This window comes from Protopterus annectens, chromosome 16.part0 (genome assembly GCF_019279795.1).
Source record: "Protopterus annectens isolate FY-2018-M chromosome 16.part0, PAN1.0, whole genome shotgun sequence".
Classification (NCBI taxonomy): domain Eukaryota; kingdom Metazoa; phylum Chordata; order Ceratodontiformes; family Protopteridae; genus Protopterus; species Protopterus annectens.
The window spans coordinates 804,129,520-804,155,168 of record NC_056750.1 but is presented as its reverse complement, the minus strand read 5'-3'; the positions used below and the strand labels follow the sequence as shown (position 1 = coordinate 804,155,168).

General features: G+C 41.3%; 1 protein-coding gene across 1 annotated transcript in view; it reads left to right on the top strand.

Annotated features, from left to right (window-relative positions):
• The window catches only part of FKBP15 (FKBP prolyl isomerase family member 15), a 1,242,294-nt gene that overhangs the window by 624,284 nt on the left and 592,361 nt on the right, over positions 1-25,649 (top strand). Inside the window, exons 14-16 of the mRNA XM_044057970.1 lie at positions 19,591-19,703; positions 21,696-21,798; positions 21,924-22,042. Coding sequence (XP_043913905.1) covers positions 19,591-19,703; positions 21,696-21,798; positions 21,924-22,042 — 335 coding nt within the window. The remainder of the gene's footprint in view (positions 1-19,590; positions 19,704-21,695; positions 21,799-21,923; positions 22,043-25,649) is intronic.

The window sequence follows — 25,649 nt, the reverse complement described above, 5'->3', positions numbered from 1 at the left end:
CTTACCCGATTAACAAATGGAAAGTAAGTAAATACTACTGGAGTCACTGTAGAGGCCTACATTTATCCCTGCATTTAAGTTGTAATGCTGTTTTACAGTACTGTAAATGTGTGTGAGTGGTTCATCAGTATCTGCTGTGGGAGAGGGTGGGGGCATTAGTTTAGAGAGGGGCTTCACAAAATTTGAGAAATGGTCAAGCTGATGAGCACTGTTTTTATGTATAAAAGGTATTTTTAACAACAAGGTATGAGTACGGTAAACATATTTCCATAAGTAGAATGGAGTAGCAAACTCTATGAACATTTGAAAGTTTAAATTTAAAACATTAACTTAAAAAATCTAGAATTATCAACTACCCATTTGTCATAATGTAATATTTCATTTTGTATTCGGTTTTAAAGGATTTACTCTTCTGTTGTAAAGATGTCTTGCGTGTTAACAGTTGTAACATTTTGTGAACATGGAGAGAGGAATGACCATAACTGAATTTTCTTGTAACATTTATTTTAGGTAATTTTACCTCCCTTTCTGGAGCCATACAGCTCTCTGGTTATTAATTCTGGCTTCCATATCAACCTAGCCCCTGTTTCTCCAGTTGCTGCTTTTGGGTATTCCTGGCATATTACCTTTCACTGAGTAGACTCTCAGCTCTTTAACAGATCAACCTCTACATTACTCACTTGTAGTCTGGAGGAGTGGGCGATCCATTAGGGAGTTTTGTACATGAAGCTGACTGCCTTCATCATTGCTGATTGCCAGTCAAAGTCCCTACCATAGTGTGTAGATAGCGCAGTGACATAAGTGACATCACCTCCATCCATGTAATGTGAGTAGATGACCTGTTAGGCTCCTGGGCTCCACCAGAGGTCACGCAGGCATCACCCCCCCCCCCCCCAGTAGGAGAGAGAGCCGTCAACCACTTCATCCTGTCTCCCAGTTGGTCCATGTCTGTTCAAGAAATTGCTTACTGCCAGTGCAGGCACCATGTTTCTGCCAACTGGCTTACAAAGTTTTCTTATAACATTTGTAAAGGAAAAATCTGTAATATCCTGTTGCTGTCACCATATGTAATTTTTCAGTTTCTTCAATCTTAAGTAATTCCATGTCTTTAATTTCATTTAATGCAATGAAAGAAAGATGAGGGTCTGCAGATTAGACCTATATTTACTTGTGCAACATAGAATTCATAAGTAGTTTAGCCTAGTAAACTACAGGAAGCAAAAAATAAAATAATCCAGCCAAGAATCCAAAAGGAGGCAGATGTGAAACCAAGATTATTTTATTCCACGAGTGCTTTTGTCTGAATTACATGGACTTCATCAGAAAAACTGCCATTGTGCACACAGCTCTTTAAATATAAGTAACAATTCACATGTCAAGTTAACAAAGAAACTGGCTGATAGTTGTGCCTTCTTTGCAATTTAAAGAGCCCTTTACAGTTTTTTGAAAACCGTACACATTAAGTTAAATCATAAAAATACAACCAATTTTTTTTGTGTAGAGGCGAGAGGAATGAGGGACATTACACCAATAGCTAAAACTATTTTAGGACTTGGTTTTGAAATATAAAAAGCTTCAATTAGAGAATTGTTATTTAACAGAATGTGTGAGGAGAGACCAAATTCTGAAAGGATTAGGCTGCTGGAAGTATCCTAATGGACTTATAAAAGACTGTCCTTTACACTGTGAGTTGATTTCTTTATTTAACCATCATGGCTGTGAGTTGCTTTTTGCGTAAATGACAATGAGAGAAAACTGTGCATTAAGTAATGTTGCATGACTGGATAAGAGCATTCAGTCAGATTTTTTTTATTTGAATCTAAAATTTGTTTTTACAAAAATATTTTTGTTACTGTTGATATGAGTATTATTGAGTTAAAAAATAAGAAGTAAAGAAATTTAAACAGAGACAGGACAGAATATGAGAAGGGTCAGTCCTTATACCCCTCTCCTTTTATAAAGGGTCAGGTAGTAAGTAATGGTACAGACAATACTAAAATACTTTTGGCTTTTCCCGGTTAGGGGTTGCCACAGTGAATCACCGGTCCACTTAATTGGCAATGGATTTTTGCGGTGCCTAGTTGCCAGCCTGGCACCCAGCCTTCAAAGAAGGCACAAACACGCACTTAGCTGTATGTCTTTAAAGTTCATTCAACTGAAGGTATGACATGCAGACTCCGCACAGGAGGAGTTCCAGCCAAGAATCAAACTGGAGAACCTCTTGCTGTGAGGTGACGACGCTAACCACTGCACCACCGTGGGCTAATGATACAGACAATACTAACAATATTAATTCTGACACCTATTTTGATGAAGTAGGTGACAAATATGAATTTGAAGATGCAGTTGGCCCTTTACAGTACCCCTTTGAGGATGTTTCAGAGGTTATTGAACAAAAGGAGGGGGGGAGTATAGAAAACAACTACTGCAAGCTGGGCAGGACAGAGGAGGGGGAGAGGGAAGAGGAGATATTAAAAGTTATTTATAATTCCAAGGGTGACTGTAAAATCTTTAACTATAGTGATGCCCCAGTCACCAGTGAATGAGCTGACCTACTGAAGAAAGGTTTGACCTTTGTCCCAACAAGAGGGTCTGATGTAGTGTAGACATTGTTACAATTTAAACTTTTGTAGGAAACTTGGACATGCTTTTTTGTTCAGGGGAAACAATCCTGACACACTTTCAGGCATAAGAAGACCCAGTACCTTTATTCCACCTATACACCCTGTGTTTAATATTTTTGAAAATGACATCAGAGTCATGAAAAAGACATAAACATGCAAGGAACTCAGTCTAATCTTTCAAAATGGGAAGAACACCTTCCAAGTAGCATTAGTACTGACAGAAATGAGTGATGAAACCTGACAAGGGTGGGGGGATACTTGTGATGAACTCAAATGATTACTTTAGCAAAATGTTCTCTCTATTATACAGTGATACTTGTACAGAAATTTCAAGGAATGACTTTAAATATAGCTCATAAAAATATAAATTTGATGTTGGAGGACATGTCATTGAACCAAGAGATTTCTCTTGATGAATGCAATTCTTTTGAAAATCCCTGCCTTAAGATGCCCACCATATTTTGTATCCTAACAGACCATAAGGATTTAAACAACCTGCCCCTTGCATCCCATTGTGGATGCAAAGGTGTCTGTCATGCTCCCTCTGGCTAAATATATTGACCAGAGCTTTAAAGGGATATTAGATGAATTTGGTTATTTATGAAAGGACTCTTTTTTTTTTTTTTTATCAGAAATAACTATTTGGATTTACTCTGACCTTTGGTATGTTGTTGTCAATGTCTGTGATATGTACTCAGTTATTCCCCATCAAGAAGGACTGGAATTGTTTTTTGACCTGTCAGAAAACTCAGATTTAACTTCAACTAAGTTGTCCATACTCTGGTCCTTTGTGGAAGTGGTCCTGGAAATAATCAAATTTTCGAAAATCAGTTGTTCAGACAAACCCAGCGATTGGCAATGGGGGCAATTTGTGCCCCTTTTTTTGCCAATATTGTTGCCCAGTGGAAGAAACTTGATATATTTAGTTCTAAATTCAAAGATTCTTGGGTTTTATATGGTAGGTATCGGGACGATATATATATTTTTTTTTGAAGAGAGCCTTAGTAGCCTGCATGAATTTTTCCTGTATTTAAATTTGACTACCAGTTTTTTAAGGTTTAAAATGGAGGTCCAGGAACAAAAAAGTTAACTGTTTAGACATGAGTGTTTATAGAACACAGCACTACACAGGTTTGAATCAACTTTTTATAGAAAACCAGCATACTCAAATTTCCTTCTTCATTGTGAGAGTTGTCACCCTGGACACGAATAGAAATCACTTATGAAGGCACAGTATGTTAGGGTGGCAAGACTGGTCACAGATAACCAGGTTTATGCAAAAGAATGTGAAAAACTTCAAGGTATGTTAAAGAAGAGCGGTTACCCAGAATCTTTTGTACAGAACATAGTTTTGGAAGTGTCTAGAAAGAGACAGCAGGACATGTACAAACCGCTACTTGGGTCTGGGGTGGTACTTACTCCTGCAGGGCATCAGATAAGATTGCAAGAGCCAAAGGAACAGTTTCAAAGCTCCTTGATCCTTCCTTGTAATCTACGGTTTAATGAGATACAGGGTATTGAGAGGAGAAACTGGTATTTATTCATGGTTGACGAGAAATATTTGAATATTGTAGGTGACGAGCCTTGGATCGTTTATAAAAAAGACATCAACTTCAAGACATCATTAGAACTTACACATGGAGAAGAAAGACAATGACATATGGTAAAGTGTGGAAACTTCTCAGTGTAAATTTATAGCAGAAGGGCAGAGATTAAAGATACCAGGACTGGGTTGTGTTTGGTTAACAAAAAGGTTTTCGTTATTCAAAGGGAGTGGTATACATGGCTAAGTGCCAATTATGTGATGCTTATTACATAGGGAAAACCAAGAGAACATTTAAGAATAGGATTTACCAGCACCAATATGACATGCATAGACGGGATGAAAAAATGCACTTAGTAAACCTGTAAAAGCACACCTTAGGCATTATTTTAAATGTTATTGATCACATGTAAAAGCATACCCTAGGCATTATTTTAAATATTGCATTATTGATCACATGTAAAAGCATACCCTAGGCATTATTTTAAATATGTTATTGATCATATGAAAAAGCACACTCTAGGCATTATTTTAAATATGTTTTATGTTACAGGGACATGGTTATATTTGTTAAATATAATATGGAAATATGTTTTATGTTATGTAATATTATGTTACAGGGACTTGAACAACCATTACTACAATGACCGTATGCAATGTGTTCTGTTTTATGGTAGATGTATTTCTATGTTGTCAAGGTTATGTGTTTATGGTGTTTTCTGTTGGTGTTTTGATTTACAATGTGCCTACATATATTTACATGCACCTGTAAATTTTCTGTATATGGACATGGCTGTAATGTTTAGAACGCAGGTTGGGGTTTATTCATGATTTTACAAAGTCAGAGAAATTAAATTGTGTAGTAATTGCTGTTCGAGTACTTACACTTTGTCAGCAAAACTTGTTTTAATTATTTAGGCTTTTAGAAGCTTAGTGTGTTATACACACAAATAGTAGGTATATTAGAGTTTTTTTTTACTTAAAAAGTATTTGGGGTACACACACAAATTATTGTATTTTTATGATTTAACTTAATGTGTATGTTTTTTCAAAAAAACTGTAAAGGGCTCTTTAAATTGCAGAGAGGACACACCTATCAGCCAGCATCTTTGTTAACTTGACATGTGACTCGTTATTTGTATTTAAAGAGTGTGTACAATGGCAGTTTTTCTGATGGAGTCCTTATAATTCGGACGAAAGCGTTTACTGTTGTGAAATAAAAGAATCTTGGTTTCACTTCTGCCTCCTCCTTTTGGATTCCTAGTAAACTGGGGTTTACTAGGAGGGGTTTTAGTTCCAGTGTGTCAATCTTCATAAACCTGCATTTGTAGTATTGTATTCGGTTTAAGAGACCTTATAAGGAGACTGACTTTAATGTAGTAATGCATGTGCAGAGGTAGAGGGTACAAGGTTTACTTAACATTTTTGCAAATGTTGTGAAAGGGGACTGCAGACACTAAATGTTATCTCTGAAACAAAAAATGTGTATGTGAAGGGTGGTTATGATTACTGAATTAAAAAATTGTAAGAGGGCATTGGTCATGACCTTATAGCTAACTGGTGATAAGAGGGTAATGGGAAGTATGATGGTTTGTGTAATAAAGAAGGCAGTTGTCTAGAATAGCTGCGCATATATATATATATATATATATATATATATATATATATATATATATATATACACTCTCTCTCTGTGTATGTGTGTGTATATATATATATATATATATATATATATATATATATATATATATATATATACATATCCCTGGAGCCTTTACAAGCCTAGCCTGTAGGGTTCCCAGTGCTTCTGTTGAGTAGAGCCACTGGAGTGATCCCCGGGGTGAATTTTCTATTTCCCATGCACTCATCAAGATTTCTCTTGAAGAGGAACAGTGAGATGCTCTGTTTGACATGTATGGGAAGTCTCTTCTATGGCATGAGCAGTCTCTGGGTTATGAACCTGTCCCTCCAGCATGTTCTGTTGATTGTGGTAATGAGGTTGAGGTCTCTGGAGCGTATCGTGCTGAGGGATTGGGATTTCTTTAGATGTAGCATTTCTAACAGAGCTGGGTCAGGCATGGCTTTATATGTCAAGCAGAGATCGTCTCTAAGTAGGCGATATGAGACAGAGAATAGTTGGAGTTTTTTGAGTCTGTCCATATATGACAACTGTTTAAGGCCTAGGATCATCTTTGTGAGGTACTTTTGTGGCCTCTCTAGTTGTTGCAGGTGTCTAGTGAGGTACATGCCAAATGGGGCATTGTACTCTATGATTAGTCTAACGAGGGTAGAGTAGAGTGAGACAGTGACCTCTTTCTTTCTGGATGCAAAACCCTTAGTAATGAGATGTGCCACATAGAAGGGCTTTGTGACCACATTGGCAATGTGGTGGTCAAAAAAATGTTCCCATATCTCTTATAATGCTTTCTGTGTTCAGTGGACTACCATTGATGTGGCAATTCATGGGAACAGAGTTTTTCCCAAAGGGGATCACACATTTTTTGGCATGGAACTTAAGGCCATGGTTCTGACACTAGTCGTTGGTCTCAGTGAGGCCTTTCTGCAGGATGTCAACATCACTTGAGGAGTTAATAACTCCCAACTTGCAATCGTCTGCGAACTTTGTCAGCCAGAGTCCCTTTGTGTTGCCCTGGACTTCAGAGAAGTAGATACCAAACAGGAGAAGACCCAGGACCAAACTCTGTGGGACTCCACTCATGACTGGTCGTCAGTCTGTCTTGGAGTCAGCTACTTCCACAATGTGGGTTCTATATGTGAGCCAGTTTCCAACCCACCTACTGATATAGGGGTTGTTGCCTAGCTTAGTGAGTTTTTCTATGATTCTTGAGTGGGGAATGGTATCAAAGGCCTTGGCCAGATCAAGGTAGGCTGTATTAACCGCATTGCCCTCATCTACAGCTCTGGTCACTGACTCAAAGAAGTCGACCAGGTTGAGCAGGTATGATCTACACTATACATAACCAAACTGTGTGGGATCCAGAGTTTGGAGATTCCCTATATCCTTGTTTATTAGGTCCATGATGATGCGTTCCATAGCTTTGCATCACAGACTCGTTCGGCTAATGAGGTGATGGTTCCCCGGGTTTGTAGTCGCTCCTCCTTTGTGGAGAGGGATAACTGTAGCAGTGTGCCATTCAGTAAGGACAAAGCCTGAGTTGAGGCTGTGATTGAACAGGTCACACAGGTGTGGTGCATATATATAGTGTGTGTGTATATAGAGCAGAATATGGGATGTACCTTTAAGAAGCATTCCAGTCAGTGGGCATGTGCATGTAAGTACTGAGCACATGCAAGCAAGAGTGCCATTTTGAGTGAGCAGCCAGAGTGAAACCATGTATGTGTGCAGTAGTCAGTCAGTTCATTTAAAAGTTTAATGTTCTTGCCATCCATCCTGATGTGTTTGTGTGATAAACGGGTCTATATTAGATCAGCGAACACTTAAAAATGCGAACGCTGATTGATCGAACTTATGTAAGCGAAAGCTTACAATCTCAAGCTGTCAGATCAGCGATTTTTTTCCTAGGGAAAAAAATCGTTGATCCAAAACACATACACACAATACAAGCACACTAAACAAACGGAAATCCACACACACACCTAAAATCTGACACCTAATCCTACACTAAACTATGCACACACCACTAACTATCCACTTACTTTAACCCAAACCCTAAACCTAAGGTCAGTCACTATCACACACTTACCTCACCCGCTCCCTAACCCTAACTCACCTAAACCCGCCCTAACCCTCGCGTCTACACAATCGCACACATACTTAACCCAAGCCCTAACCCTAACTAACTCACCTAACCCACTCTAACACTCACATCCACACAATCGCACACTTACCTGAATCAGACCCGTAACTTTCCACCACAGCACTGAAAATACCGAAGCAACAGAAACGGACAACCAAATTCTTTCCCTAGGAAAAAATTTGCGTTTCTGTTGCTTCAATATTTTTAACTTTGGCTAAAATAAGGTCGATCAACCAGCGTTCGCTTAGGCGTTCGCTGATCTAATATAGACCCTGATAAACTACTTAAACGAACACCCAAGCCTCATCATCTTATTCAGATGCACAAGACTTGCAACATGGTATCAGAATGGGATCCAGAGTCAAAACAATGAAGCGCGCAGTTAGAAATGGAGGAATATAGAGGAATGGATCATCCCTTCTCAAATGACTCACAAATAGGTCAGAAATTAATTCCAGGTGCTAAAACTCACTTAAATGATTTTTTTCACAATGAATATAAATCAAAGCATTCAGAACATTCAAAACGAAATTCTAATTAAACGAAATATCTGAAACTGTGACATACTGATAAAAATATTCAAAATAATTGCGAAAACATTTGAAAGAATATCCAAATTGCATAAAATGTTTAAAAAGGGTAAATGACTATTTTTTCGCTATGTACTCTTTTTTTTATCATTAACAAAAGCTATTCAGAATATTCGAAGTATGCAAAATGTTGGCAAGTGTGTGCAGTATTACAGTGCAGTTATTTCACAAAGTACAGTAGTTTTAAAGACTATTTCACAAGGTACAGTCTCTCAGAGATTATTGTGCATTTGAATATTACAAGTGCCTGGTGTTCGTACATATTTACAAGAGCCAAATTGCATTTTGTTTAACCTATAATTTGTTGGTATGCCTGAAGGCTTTCACAGACCAAATCCTCTTGTACTTGATAACAATATTGCAGAAAATTGGAGTGTGTTTGAGTAAGAGTATGATATTTTTATACAGGCTGCATTTTCTGACAGACACGCATACAAAAGCATTTATTCTGTTAAATATGGGTGTATGTTATAAAGTTGAACGCTTACCTTATTGAATACCTAAACGTCGACCCGTCATCATCGAACCGCATAAACACCGAACACCCTAAACCGCGAAATTCAAAAAGTCGAACTGTCATACTTGTCCCACCCCACCGCCTGCTACATACTACCTACACAAACAAACTAAATAAACCACATACATACACTAACCAAAACCCTACTTCTAACTCTACACTAAATCTTACATATACCACCATGTATGCACTTAACTTAACCCGCACCATAACCCTAAGGTCCGTAACTATCGCACACTTACCTTACGGAGCTGTACCGCAGAAGGCCAACCATGACGATTTGACGTTTCCACTTTCGCTCTTCTGGACGTTTAGGTATTTGATAAAGTAAGCGTTCGACTTTACAATATAGGTCCGTTAAATTTAGCTGGGTCAGAAGCCAATGAAAGAGAGCGTTCATTTGTGTATGCACCTTCTGTGTTTGCAGGGGAGGGGGAAGACTTGCCACACTGAGGTACTGGCGGAAACACGGGAAGACCCTGTGTGTGTAAAATGTAAATTTAGAGAAATGTGTAACCCCTCCAAATGTATATTACAATGCAAAGGCACTTGTTTTACACTACAGATCAAAAGCCTGGTGAAACATTTGCAGCATATATAACCAACTTGAGAAATAAGGGTAAAACATGCAGATTTGGTGATCTGAGAGATGAGTTGATAAGACGGGCTTGTGTGCTATATTAATAATAATACAGTGAGAAAGATTTTTGCTTCGAGACAGTGCTTTAGCTTTGAACAAGACCATTGAGATTTGTCAGATATACGAGCTTACAGAAAGGCACACAAATATGCTTACAAATGAGAAAAGCATGCACATGGCTTTTTTGTGGTGTCCATGTAGACAGTGTGCAGCACAAGGTTAAAAGATACAGGCCAAAGGGTGGGGCAGCCACAGTCCAAGCCCCAGCAAAACCCAGAGAAAGGCACAGAGCACACACGGCAAAACACAGGGGTGACTGTCAGCAAAACCTGTAGCTAGTGTCATAGTCAACTGTCATACATGTGGTGGAAACCATGAGCCCAAACGAGAGAAGTGCTTAGCTTTTGGTCAGCAGTGCCATTCTTGTAAAAAGTGGAATCATCTGAAAAGGCTTTGTAACACAAACAAGGCACATTCCTTTATTAAAAGAGAGCATTCAAAGAGGCATGTTTATCAGTTAGAAAGCTGTGACCCTGCTTTTTATGTTGATGTTGTGTCTGTGCTTGGTGAAACGGTCGGTGCAGTAGATTTGTGTGCAAAGAACAAAATCTTTTGTACTGTTCTGATTAATGGGAGACCCATATAGCTCAAAATAAGATACTGGTTCAAGGTGTACATTGTGATGTCAACAGCAACATTTGCTAGTGTAAAAGCTGCCGAACAACTTGATTTGGAAAAGTGTGCGAAGCTTGTTGCTTATGGTGTTGAAGAAATTCAAACCAAAGGCTCAGTAGTACTTTCATGTTACTTTGCTGGGATCAGCAATGACTTGCAGGTGTTCGTGTTTCACTGTTGCAATCATCACATTTGGGTTATCCTGCCAGGGGTAGCCCTCAGTCGGGCTGAATACCAAAGGCTTAGTATTTCTGCATCAGTTGCTGTCACTCCAGGACTGACGTCAGGTCATCAGTGGTATAAAATCAGGCAGCTGACGCCATTACATCAGTCTTTCTTGCCGAGGAGCCCGAAGCAGAAGCAGTTTGCACAAGTGCCGGTCAGCAGCTACCTGAGTTTTTGTTTCCGAACTGAAGTTGAAGTCTTCTAAAGCTAAGAACCCTGTTGGGGATCCTTTTTTCTTGCTCTAACCGATGTCAAAAAAAGTTAATTGTCTCGACTGTGGAAAGCAAATACCACACGGAGAGTTCCATTCTTACTGCGTCACCTGTTTAGGCCCAGACCACAATGTCCCCTGCTGATGCTTTTATGCTTTGTTCAACGCCAGAACTATAAGTCGTCGGGTCCGTATTGTAGCTAGATATTTTTGCTCTCAGTCCTCTAATTCCATTATGGCTTCGGTAAGCCGTCTGACTACCGATCTTCCGAAAAAATGTTGAGGATAAAGTCAGAGACTGCACAGATCCAAAACTGCCGACAATGCTTCTGCTAAGCTAGTCATCAGTTCTCCACTCCTCAGTGAGGCGCTTTGGCAGCCCCTGATGCCCGCTTCTGTAGATTCGCAGGCAGCTACCGAGACTCTTTCGGAGTCCGGTATGCCGTGAGACTCTTCAACTAAGGATCCTGCGGATGTCTACCTTGGATGGGTCCGGAGCCGCTGAGCAGGCACCAGCTTCTGAGGAAGTACCTAGCACTACCAATACTCGACGCAGACTGATGACTTCTTTCGCATCTTCAGTTCTTTGTAAAACTACTGAGTTTCTAAGGCCCAGGGTACGAACCACACCCAAAAAAACGATGACCCAAGCTCAAGCACCTGCTTCCTTACCTCAATCTCAAATGCTTAAAATGGTGGAAGACTGTATTATGCCTATTAGGGAGAGCCTGGCTACCCCTTCCAAAAGAGAGAGAGACTTGTCTCCAGTAGTTTTATCTGAACAGAAGTCCGATGACTCTGATGCATCTGAATGTGAAAATATGCAACCCCTTTCTGCTTATGAGGATTCTGCTGCAGAGGAATCCATTCCTTCTTCCTGTCCGACTGAGGATTTTTCATTTGGGGAAACCCTGCATACTTTAAGGGAGCATTTCCAATGGGAATGTCAAGACTATCCTCAGTCAAAAAAAGAGACTCGGAATTCTTAAATTTACCACAGCACAGACCTTTGGCCATTCCTCCTGTCCTGGATGTTGTAGATTGTTTTTATGGAATCCAGTTTGACTTCTGACACCCTTCCTCCTGCTCCCAGGAAACCTGACGGGTATTACATAGTCTCTGACTTTCACAAATTTCTTTTCAAAAATCCTACTGCTGACCCAGAGGTCATCTCTCAAGGTCCTAAAGGAATTAAAGCAACTTCAGCTAAGAATCCCACCCCCTCAGGTAGGGATTCCCGAGCTTTAGACCGATGGGGTAAAAAAGTGTAGACCTCTGTTGCTCTTGCTGTTAGAGCATTAAATTGTCAGTTCCACATACTGAAATATCAACAGCATACCATGGAACTCCTCAAACAAATATCTTCCTTTCCTACTTGTGCATAAAATAAAGAATTACAAGAGCTAATGCATTCTGCAAGTCAAGTAACTAAGCACACCTTGCAATGTGGATTTGATGCCCTAGAATCATCTTGCAGGGCAGCAGTCACTGGTTCTGTCCTTGGAAGACATGCTTGGCTTAAGTAACAGACCTTGCCAGACCATGTCAAATCCAAGATACTGGACGCACCATTGAACAAAGACAACTTATTTGGCATTAAGGCAGAAGAGGTCTCAAAGATGGAAGAAAAAGCTACATCTATGCAGACAGTTAGACTTCTTTCAGGTCCAGCCTCCAAGGTTCAGTAGGCATTGCCCCTCCAAGCACTGGTCCTTTCCTGCCCCCTCCAGGCCAGCTCAGCCCAGACCCAGGGGAAGCAGAAGACCCCCCCAGACAGCAGCCCCAGGGAATGCAGAGATCTAAGCAATGGAGTTCCTCCTCTTCAAAAACAGGGAGTGCTAAGCCACCCCCTTATGGTAAGAACTCACAATGACTTTACACCTCCACCCCTTACCTCTGCCTACCTGCTTGTGTCCCTAGGAGGAACTCTCCCTCTACGCAAGCAACTGGGCCACTATTACCAACAACCGATGGGTCCTCAACATAGTGTCCCAGGGATACATATTTTATTTCCACACTCCGCCAAACCCAAAAGGGTTCCCAGATCTTCCTCCAAACCAGTGGGCAGAGGCCAAAAAGCAAGCCCTTTCCCTGCTCTCCATGAGAGCAATACAGCATGCTCCTGCAGAACATATGGGCCAAGGTTTCTACTCCAGACTCTTCCTGGTACCCAGTAAAGAGGGCACAATTGTACCCCATCCTTGATCTGTCCATTCTAAACACCTTTCTGATGATACCAAAATTCAAAATGCTCACCCTCCAGAAGCTTCTACCAGTGCTTTCCAAGAATGCTTGGTTAGCCACCCTAGACCTAAAAGAGGTTTACCTACACATCCCAATCGGGGAATCATGCAGGAAATACCTACGTTTCAGGGCAGGATCTATGCACTTTGTTCTCTGCACTTCCCTTTGGTTTATCCACTGCTGCCAGAGTTTTCACAAAATGCCTGGCTTCCGCCATTGCTTTTTGCAGACAAAGAAATATTCAAATTTACCCATACTTGGATGACTGCCTGATTCAGGCAGACAGTCAGGAAAAGCTGTCACAGCACCTGACTTTTGTACAGGACCTACTGACCTCCCTGGGGTATACTGTCAATGAAAAGAAATCACAACTAGTCCCCACACATACACAATTGTATTCCTGTGTGCAAGCCTGGACAATAGCGTCCCAGATGGCATTCCTTGCTTCAGAAAAACAAGCCTACCTGACAGGCTACTTCTCTCAACTAGCCACCAGAACCCTGCTAACCGCAAGGAAAATTCTGCAAGCTCTAGGGTTCATGGCTTCCTGCATCCTACTCATTCCATATGCCAGACTGCATATGAGGAAACTACTATGGTACCTAAAAAGCCTTTGGTGTCAATTCTCTCAAGACCTGGAAACTCACCAGTGATACCTTGTCTAAGGAAAAATTTTCTTTGGTGGGCAGCAGCTTGCAACTGCAACAAGGGACTTCCCTTCTCACAACCCTACACCGCCTGGACCCTCACACAGACGTATCAGACATTCAGGGCCATTGGAGCCCAAATCAAATACATCTGCACATCAACCAAAAAGACGTTAGCTGTTGAGCATGTGTACAGCCTTCAGACCCCTACTCTCCCTGGGGCCTCTACTGATCAAAACAGACAACACCACAGTGATGAGGTATATCAACAAGCAGGGAGGGACTCACTCTTATCCTCTGTGCAGGCTCACCATGACCCTTTGGCACACGGCTTCATCCATGCAACTACAACTGCTAGCACAATTCCTGCCAGGCTCTCTAAACTCTCTGGCAGACAACTTGAGCAGAAACCTGCTAGACCCACGAGTGGCAGCTAGACCACAGAACCTTCATCCTTGTAACCCAGAAATGAGGCACCCCAAAGGTTGACCTCTTTGCCTCCCACTCCGATCATCAACTCAGAAAATTCTGCACCAAGGAACCTCGCAGCAAGGCCTGGAAAGTGGATGCTCTATCCTTCCAGTGGCTAAACCTCTCTATCTATGCATTTACCCCTCTACCACTCATATCAATGGTACTGCTCAAAATAAGAGAGGAAAAACTGAGGGCAATCCCGATTGCCCCAGACTTGCCATGCCAGCACTGGTACCCAATGCTGCGCAGCCTTTCACCCCTGCCACCATGGCACCTACCTCCGATCCCAACACTCTTGACCCAGGTGAATGGAGAATTCATGCATCCCCAATTGCAGACCCTCAGCCTGGCGTATTCCCTGACCACCCCTCAAGCTGCCAGCCTAAGCAAACCAGTCCTAGATGTTATATGCGAGGCCAGACGCCCCAGCACTAGGAAATCCTATGGTGACAAGTGGAAAATATTTTGCACCTGGATCCAGGCTAAGGGAGCCGGAATGGCACAGCTGTCCTTACCTCTCATCCTGGATTACCTGGCAGACCTACTACACAGGGTTCTATCCTTCTCTTCTGTTAAAATTCATGCCTCTGCCATCTCTGCTCATTACAGCACAGAGCCGCCTCTCTTCTCACACCCTCTCATCAAACAGGTCCTAAGGTGGGCTAACAACTTAAGGCCACCCAGAAGAGCTCCTACCCCAGCTTGGGACCTTAACTTTGTGTTGGAAAAGCTCACCCTACCCACCCCTTTGAACCTGCAGCTTCAGCAGACTTAAAATTCATCTCTTGGAAAGCAGCTTTGCTTTTGGCCATCACTTCAGCTAGAAGAGTATCAGAGCTACAAGCACTCATGGCTGCAGAGCCCTTCATCATTTTCCATGCTGACAGTGTGTCACTCAGGACTTAACCCATCTTTCATGCCTAAAGTGATGTCCAGTGTGGTTCTCAACCAATCCATACATTTGCCCACCTTTTTCCCTAACCCACAAAACAAGGGAGAAAGGATTCTGCACTCTCTAGATGTGCACAGACAGCTCAGATTCTATCTGGACAGGACTAAATCTTTCAGAAAAACTGATCAATTGCTAGTCAGCTTCGCAGCAGGAGCAGAGGGCAAGGCCATATCCAAACAATCACTAAATGGATAGCACACTGCATCCATTTCTGTTAGACAGCACAGGAAACCACCCCCAAAGGGGGTCAGGACACATTCCACCAGAGCAACTTCAGCCTTTCTCAGAGGGCACCCCACGAGGGACATCCTGGAAGCTACAACATGGACATCTGTTCATACCTTCACCAAGCATTACCACCTGCCTATCTTCAACAAATCCAGGGCAGGCTTTGCCATTGCAGTCTTGCAGGGCATCCTAGCCAGCCCACAGTCTTCTTGACTGCCTCCACCCCTTTTCTTTAGCTTTGGGAATCAACCCAAATGTGATGACTGCAACTGTGAAACATGACGAATATAGTACAGTTGTGTACACTTACCATAAATGTAGATGTTCGAGTGTATTCACTGTTGCAGTCCTGGTTTCCCTCCCTCAATCCCCCTTGTCCTCTCTCTCTTCCTATCTCCTTACAGGGATTTTTTGGTATTTACTTTCTACTGGTGGTGTTCTTCCACCATAACCTAACTCTCTATTTAGGGGGCTCCTGACAGGGCAAGAAAAACTGATGTAATGGCGTTGGCTGCCTGATTTTATACCACTGACGACCTGACGTCAGTCCTGGAGCGACAGCAACTGACACAGAAATACTAATCCTGTGATATTCGGGCTGACTGAGGGCTAATCCCTAGCAGGATAACTCAAATGTGATGACTGCGACAGTGAATACACTCGCACATCTACATTTATGGTAATTCTACACAACTGTACTTTTACATAGGAGACATGTGCAGTTATTCTTGCGCCTCAGAGACAATGTGAAAATGGGACTGCTTTCATTTAACAAAGTCCACCATACAAGCTTGAATGAAAACAGCTCAAATTTCTCCCAAACTATTTTTTCTGACTATGCTGATATTTTTGAAGACAATCCAGGCAAACTCCCAGTTTGTGTACTCCATGAAGTTGGACCCTGAAGTAAGCCCAGTTATCAGACCAGCACACGGAAGGTTCCACTAGCTATGCAGAACAGAGTCAAAGCCGAGCTAGACTGAATGAATGGTGCAACTAGGAGTAATTTGTCCAGTAGAAGAACCAATTAAATGGGTATGCTCCATGGCAGTAGCTCATAAGAGAAGCCCGGATGATGATAGAATACATATTGATCCAAGAGAGTTGAATAAAGCATTAAAAGACCTCCTAATTCTATGTGCACAGTAGAGGAAGTTGCTGGCCTCATGCCAAATACCACTGTTTTTTTTGTCTTGGATGCAAAAACTTCATTTTGGCAAATTTTGCTTGATCAAAAATCTTCACTGCTAACCACATTCGGTACACCGTTTGGAAGGTACAGATTTCTGAAAATGCTATTTGGAATAAATTCTGCCAGTGAAGTCTTTCAACATGTGATGGAACAAATTTTTCTGGCTGTCCATGTTCTATAATAGTAGATGATATTCTTGGAGGCAATGGTGAAGTTGAACATGATAGAAACACAAGAAAGTTCTAAAAGAAAGTGAATCCTCAGAAATGTAAATTCAGGCTACAAGAAGTTACTTGTGTGTCATTTGTTTACCAGTTCAAGCAAACAGCTGTTGTAGAGATGCCAGTTTCAGGCAATGTCCAAGCCTTACAACGTTTTCTTGGCATGGTCAACTATTCAGACAAGTTCATACCAGATTTAAGTCAACTTTCAGCACTACTTGGAGAGCTGACACGCAAAGATGTAACCTGGTCCTGGTCAGACCACCACCAAAGAGTATTTGACGTCCTGAAACAAAAAATTGCCAGTCCACCTTCTTTAAGATACTATGATGTTCACAAACCAGTAACTCTTTCTTGTGAAGCTTCACAGTTTGGTCTTGGTACAGTCATCCTTTAAGAAGGATAGATCAGTAGCCTATGCATCGAGGATTCTCATCCAAAGCAAGATGCAGTATGCCCAGATTGAGAGAGAACTCTCGGCAGTTGTATTTGCATGTTCAAAGCTTTCTGATTATATTTATGGCTGGCCTATCCCAATAGAAACTGACCCCCAACCTCTAGTCACTACTTTGCAAAAGCCAGTGTACACAGCTCCTGCAAGACTGCAACGCATGTTGCCAAATTGCAAAAGTACAGTTTCAATCTTGTTTACACAAAAGTCAAACTTCTTTATCTTGCTTATAACTTATCCTGATTGCCCTGAAAAAACATTGAATAGCATGAGAATGAGCAACCTGATATTGACGTCATGGAAGTGAAAAATTTTTCTTCCAAGCATCTTGAGCTTAGAACTCCCACAGCTTCAGATCCTGTTTCCAGAAGCCCGACGTCTTTATCAGTCAAGGATAACCTTTAAAGCAGTTTACTAGTAGATATGCAACAGTATTTTCCTTAGAGAGATGAGATTTTGACAGACAATGGTATCATCATGAAAGATCCTAAAGTGATTGTTCCAAAATCTTTACAAGAGTACATTCAGATCTTGCACTGTGGCCACCCAGGAACTCATTCCACTAAAGAAGGGTGAGAAGACTAGTATTTTAGCCTTTTATGTCAAAAGATATCGAGAAAGTACTTTCTTCTTGTTCTGTATGTGATAGTACTAAACCACACTAACAAAAAGAACCACTTCAGATAAGCCAGATTCCTGAACTACCTTGGTCGACAGCCACGGATATCTTTGAGTGGAATGGTCAGCATTACTTAGTGTTAGAAGACTCTTTCAAATTGGTTTGAGATGGAACTACTTCCTAACCTAACATCCAGTACTGTCATTACTAAGTTGGAGACATTTTTCTGTCCATGGTAGTCCGCACAGAGTTATTTGTGACAATGGTGCAGTTTACAAGTCAGCAGTTCAAGAAATTTGCTGAAATGTGGGAGTTTGTTCATATTACAAGTAGTCCTGAATACCCTCAGTCAAACAGCTTGGCTGAATGTGCACTTCAAAGCGCAAAACAGCTGTTAGAGCGATTTAAATGGAACAGTACCGATGTTTTTCTAAACTTGCTTAATCTCAAAAACATTCCTCGCTGTAATCATCTTGGTTCACCAGCCTAGACTTATGTCGAGACAAACCAGAACTACATTACCAATCAGTAGCAATTTATTGGTTCCATATGCTGAAAGCAACAAAGTAGTAAAAGCACAACTCTTAAAGTGGTTGTCACAGAAAATACTACTATGATAAAACCAGCAAACCACTCCATCCAACTCAAAAGAAGGGGATAGTGAGGATGTAGACAACAAAAGGTTTTGATCAGATCAGATTTGTGAAAAGTTTGTGTCGAGCTGATATAATACATCGTAGAATCACAAGGAATGGAATTTAGGTGGAATCTGAAGCATTTGTTACGGATGTCCGAGGCAGTGTTACAGCATCTTGTTTGTAATAAAGACTCTTAATTCTCAGTGACTTGTCCAATGTTCCTGTTCCAGAGGACATTAGTTAGCAATCCCTGTTGAGAATTTTCCCTGAGAGCCCTAAAGCATAACATTCCCCAGCAACTGTCCATGTTGCTAAACCCAGTCCTAACTATTATATTGCAAGATCAGGTCTCATTTTCAGACCTAGTTCCAGGTACATGGCAACCTGGCCATGACTGTTTTGATTGTCTGTATAATCTGCATGCCTATTCAAATGTCATTGTCAATGTGAGAGAGCTGCAGTAAAGAGGGGAGGATGTAGATCAGTGTGTGTGATGTACCTTTAAGACGCATACCAGTCAGTGGGCACATGCATATAAGTACTGAGCACGTGCAAGCAAAAGTGCCATTTTGAGTGAGCAGCCAGAGTGAGGGCATGTGTGTGTGTGTAGTAGTCAGTTTGTTTAAGTTTAATGTTCTTGCAATCCATCCTGATGTGTTTGTGTGTAATAAACTACTTAAACGAACACCCAAGCCTCATCGTCTTATTCAGGTACGCAAGACGAGTGACTTTGTGTGTGTATATATATATATCCATTCCATACCCTGGATTTTGTAAATGTAGGCTAAATTTGCAGTTGAGTTAATCTAGGCTTCATGCCAAAATTTAATGACATGCTTGCAATGGCATGCGCTGCCAAAGGGTTTCACTGTAAAAATGTATGCAATGTCATAAGTCCCAATGTAAAAATGAAGCAAGAGAAACTAGTAAGCCGCACCTTGTAGCGGACAATCGCAGATCTGTCTGTCTTGAAATCTGGGATTTAATAGCTTTCAGGGACAGCAGTTGTACAGTTATGTGTTGAGAGCATGTGCATGTTTGATCAAATCACACTAAATCGTTGCTTGATTTTTTTTTCTGACATGAAACTCTTAAGTATTTTTTTTTCTTTCATTTCTAGCACCTCAACAGCCAGTTACTCTGCATGCATCACCATCCTCTGCATTGCTTCCTGTCTCTGCTTCTGCAAACCAGACCCAGGGAGGTCTGCCAGAGAATCTGCACTCTTTCCAGGTATGGGGCATAGAACTGCTTGGTGTTTGCATTCCCTTTATTTCATTGTGCTGTTTGGATGCAGCCATTGCATTTTGCATGTTTAGGGTAAGCAGTTTTTGGTGATCCTTTTCCTGCAAAAATAAATGCCATGTTTCTGTGCAAGTTCCTGGGGTGTCTCTTTATCTTGCAAGCTGCTTAAAGTAATGTATGCTCTTGACTTTTAAAAAATCTGTTGGAAACCTGTTTATGTTCCATAAGTAAACACTACTATGACTGTTTTCTTTGTCATCCAAATAAAGCCTGGACCTGATTTATTTCCTTGATTTCTGTTTGTTTCTGGCATGTGTGAAGTCAATGACTTGCACTTCTAGTTAGTAAGTTGGCTACTACAGAGGTTTTATCTTTTACTCTGCTGCCAGCTTCATGGATCTCAGCTGGCTCAATATGTGAAAGTTAACTGGCTAGATTAGTTAGTGACCCACCTTCCACATAAGGGACTGGGAGTACCCTTTGCAGGATTACTGTCTGAAGAAGTTCAGGGCATGGAATGCAAACTGGATATTCATTGTGCACTTATGCATTTGTTGTACATACCCTGAGAGGGTTAGTTAGGGCTTCTCCCTCTTACTCTGCAGTGAAGAACCTTTGGTGTGGAGACCTATACTGATTAACGTCCCCTCGCCAAGTTGATATCCATCCCTTAACATGCAGCAGTAGAAGCCATTTCTTGGAAAGTCAGAACAGGTGCATCAAGGAAAGAATGGTCAGTAATTAGCCCTAAAACAGTTTGATTTCTGACTTTGGACGCCTTCTTCAGTGGGGTGTTTTGGATTCTCTGATCTGATATCCTCAACTTGACACATTTGTGAACATATGTGCATCCCTAGGGACCGGGAATGACTACCTCAGTCTTGTATCCATTGTTTCTTGGCAAGGAGAGCATGCTTAACCCTTTGCACTGGCATCCTGGCCTGCTGATGTTACAGTTAGTTTCATATTCTCTTTGTAATAAATTTCATTATTCAACACAACAGTCAACCAGATCATCTTTGCCACTTTGGGAAGGAGCATATTGCAAAACATTCCCACAAATGTTCTTTTGTCCACCGACTTGACTCCTTGACAAATGTGACTGAGCAGGGTGTGTAATGCAAGGAACCAGCACAGTACAGCACTCTTTTGAGTGACCCAAATGGGTGTTGGACCTATCAGTGGGCAGATATTACAACCTCTTCCTGCAATATCTGCAGTCAAAGTGGTCTCTAGTTCCATGCAAATCATAAGCTCCCCTTTGTCTGGCTAGAGTCTGAGGTTGAGTGAGTTGTCATAGGATAAGAAGTCCACCCTCAGATGCTACCTTACGGTGCATCGTGGGTGTCTGCACCACCTCCTTCATGTTGCAGTATACAGAGCATAATTGCATCTAGACTGTTCATATAGGACAGGCTGTTTGTTTGCCACTCACTGAAAGGCTGTGTGGTAGTACTTGGGACTGAGATCTTTTGCAACCAGGTTTCCACTCTGGTCATGTATGACTGTATGATTGAGGAGAGTGTCTTGTCTTACACACTAGAAGAGCCTGAGGATAGGTCAGGTCTTAACTGTCTTGTGCCTTTATATGCTAGTTTGCTGTAGGTTGTTCAGCTATTGTTGAAGATTGGCTCACTGACCATAATGATGTTTTGCATATTGTAAGACTTGTTGTGAGAGGCTAGACACTGCAGTTTGACTTTCTTCTTCCTGTTTCTGACTAACCTCTGTTTAAGGCAGTAGCGATTTGTTGGTCAGCTGGCTCCAGATCAATGATTTGGATTCATTTGTGTGATTAATGCACCTGTTTAATATGTAGTAAACAGTTTAATACCTAGTTTTGCATTACAGTGCATACCTAATTCCACAAACTGACATGGTATAGACTGACAACCAGCTTTATTAACTTTTTCTGCGTTGCTTTTCTTGTTAGGTTTTCATTCTGTTATGTTACATTTAACCGAATGTGTTCTGTTTCAGCCGTACACAGCAGTGCAGTATAATTATCCACATGGTGCTCATCCGTCTTCCCAGCTTCAACCTGTTGGACAGCTGTTTCCTGCACAGCCACCCCAATACCAAGGTATTACAGGAATCATAGAAGGCAACAGTCCTTTTTTTTTTTTTTTTAAATTCTGAGTTGTACATTTGCCCCAGCACTTTTTTTTTGAAACCTCCACTTACATTATTTTCCTTCCTTCCTTTAAGTCCCTGCTGTTTCTGGAGATGTTACATCCTTCTTGATGACAGAAGCCCGTCAGCACAACACTGAAATCCGAATGGCTGTTAACAAAGTTGCAGATAAAATCGAACAGTTAGCATCTAAGGTCAGTTGACTGAGCAAATGTAAACTGCAGGACAGAAGTATGAGACATCTTATTCTTTCTAGTTTGATTTTGTGTATGTTAGTTGTAGCCCCAGAGCTCTCTGTGGGTGGTATATGTTGCTTGAATTGAATCTTGTATAGCATGTGTATGTAATTTTTCTGCTTTGGAAGATTTTTGTCACCCATTTGTCGTGGTCCAGGAAAGTATGAACATGGTGATTTCCACTTGCAGCATTTTTTTTCCTCCTTATGCTACAACTGTGGGTTTTCCTGTGATAAAGATCTGTTTACCTGTGAAACTACACAAACATAAGGAGCTGCTGCAAGAAAACATTCACAGGAAAATCATAGGGGTCTCTAAGATCTTAATTGGAAAATTGTGGCTGAAGAAAGCATATCCAATTTTGGAGTATTTGGAATGTTAGGATGGCAACAAGCCTGAAAGCTGTTAAGATGTTGACAAAATACAGATGTCATTGAAGATGACCATATTACAATAATGCCTAAACTTGCTCAGTGGGCTCATGCCAGACCTTTTTTATATGAGTAGAGAACAGTCTTTTAAGGTTTTTGGACCCTGAACAGTGTACCTTCACATAAAACTGTAGATTGTATCCTGAACCTCCCACAGTTGTATCCCTTCATAGAGGAAACTGAAGAACCATAAAAGTTCAGATTTCCAGACTGGTGCAGGCAGCACCGGGTAGATTTGTTGTAGAATGAGTAAGCAGTGCAGTAGATGCATCATGGGTATCGACTACGGAGTCTGTAATTAGGAGCTATATTTGGTTAACAGTTCACCTATCAGAAGATGTGAAAGCTCAGCTATTTGATGCACCCTTAGGCTAGCATCTCCTGTTTGGCCCTCCCACTTTAAGTAATTAAAAAAATGAAGATAACGTAAAGATGATGGAGACATTCAGACAACTCTTCCATTCCCGTTTCCAAGTACATCACAATTTTGTTTTTCTTTGAACCTTTTAATTTTGCTTGCCAATCGTTAACCCCCCCCCCCTTCCAGCACCAGTTGGACATGGCTTATTCCTTCCTTTGCATTAGGGTTCTACCCTGTGCCAGTTCAAGAAATGTCTTGAAGGGGGACAGTCATTCAAATAGTCATAAAGGTGCTATCTTCCCTCGCCACTGTCCCAGCAATGAGGACCGTTTCATAATTGCTTAACTGCACTCTTATTTGGGGAAAGACCTGTGATTCTCATCATTGCAGAATCTCACAAGCCGTCCCATGTGAGCATGAGAGTGCACACTTCTGTATGCCTGCTTTGAAAGCTACACCAGCTAATGAATTAATAACCCTGTGCATTTGTATTGGTGTCCCTCTTCTAAAAGATTGTGGCAATAAGTGGCTAGCTTTATTCAAGCATCATTTCCTCTTTGCGTACTTGTCATAGAAGACACCACTTCTAGCTAGCTATTCCTTTGTTTCAAATATTAATCAGCAGGGAACACTTCATTGTTTCAGAAAGGTAGGGTTAACCAGTGCCAACCCTTCTTTCATGTCTAATATGGTCTCAGAGGTCTCTTTCAGTCAGAACTGTCGGCTTTCTCTCTTTCTTTCTGAATTCAGAAAGTAAAGGTGAAAAGATCCGCCAACCTGTAAGATATCCAAGGACATCTCTGGTGATACATGCATGCATTGACCAAGGGCATTGGAAAGGAAGAGCAGATGTTTCTCTCTCTTGTTACAGGTAAAGCAGTACAGACTAGTCACCAAGCAAATCCATAAGGCTGTCTAAGTGTATTTTATTCTGCTAGGAGAAGCATGAAAAAAAAACAATGGTCAAAGCACATTCTACCTAGGCTACTGCTGGCTCAGCAGCCATTTTCAGGAATGTCAGTATCAGAGTATCTGTAAGACAATCATGGTCCTCCATCTTTGCCTTTTCTGAACATTAGAAGATTGGCATCAATCCAGACGCAGGAGGGGAGGGTATGGCATTGCTTTCCTGAAGATATTGCAGCTGTGTGTAAGAATTAGTAGAAAGCACTGAGAGGGGCGGCAAAGGTTAATGTGTTACAGAATAAGGGGAATATCACAGAACAAGAGGAGGAGCAAACTCAGAGTGCTAAAGAGAAATTAAGGGAGTATCTGGATGATATGCATGAGTTCAGATTGCAGTTAAGCATCTTTTTTTTGATAACTCTAGAGCACAAAAACTTTTAGCACAATGACTTAGTCAACAGAACGTTGTAAGTGTTGTCGACAAAATTGGGGAACCTGCAACAAGAAAAATAGCTAGAGATCCTGTACAGGTTTTAGAGATATTGTGGAAATTTTATGAAAATGTATATAAAGCCGCAAAATGTGAAACATGAGAGAGTGTACAAATGTAAATATTTATGGAAGACTTAACTATGCCAATGGTAGAGGTAGACAAGGCTCAACAACTAACAGTTAAGATAGGAGGTGATGAGACAGTGATGTGTAATCAATGTTCAGGAAAGCCTCCAGGAACAGTGGTATTCTTGTGGAAGTTTGGAAATTAGTAGGGAAGAAAGTGACATTTGTGCAGTCACAGAAACCTGGTTCAAAGCTGCGAGGGGCACCCCAGACTTACCTGGTTACTCATCCTGTCATACATTCCGACCCCAAACTGAGGAAAGCAAAGCCAAAGGAGGTGGAGGTTCATAAAGACACACACACCCCTCCAGGCTGGTCAAACAGTCTTGATGCACAGGAGATGCCCCAGGTGCAGTTAACCGTTGATAAAGATCCCTATTCAAATCATAGCTAGCTACAGCCCCCCAAAATTGACTCAAGATGGCCACTCCACCTATCTGAACCGCTTCAAATCTATCAAGATTCAACCCTTTACTCTGATCCTGGGAGACTTTTTAACTACCCAACCACAGATGGGAAAAACTGGTCATTGCCAGAAACACAAATGCCCAGAGATTCCTCAATTTTATTAGTGCAAATGCCTTGGAACAGCTAGTCAGTACCCCCGCAAGAGGTGATAATGTCTTGGACTTTGTATTAACCAACATGAGTAACCACTGCAGCACCCCTACAGTATCATCCTCCCTGGTAAGATTCAATCATAAAGTGATCACTTTCAAAGTCACCATCTTCCCTGACCCCTCTCTAGCTAGGGTCAAACAAAAACCTTCTCCAGAGCTGATTGCAACCTCCTGAGGGATTATATAAACAGCTTCACAGCCCCCCCCCCCTGTAGGAACTGGCACCAATGTCCAAATCTACACCAAAGTACTATATGAGCAGTTATATATAGATGCATGGAGTCGGGAATACCCGACAGAACAAAATCATCCTCCACAAGGAAGAGTAAACCTGTCTTATGGACATCTGCAATAAATAAACTATATAACAAAAGAAAAATTGCTGTCCAGGACCAAGAAGGAGCGGTGCCCATTTGGAAGTAATCTCTCCTTAGCCTGAACAAGCAAATAAGAGCACTAGTGAAATCCTCTAAAGCCAACTTTGAGTCCAAATTGTCCACATCTGCTAGAGACAGTCATAACACCTTCTTCACATATTTCCGCAGTCTCAAAGGAAGAACCCAAATCTATTCAGAACTGGTGGTCAGAGACCACATGCACAAATGCTGTAGATATAGCCAACCTACTGA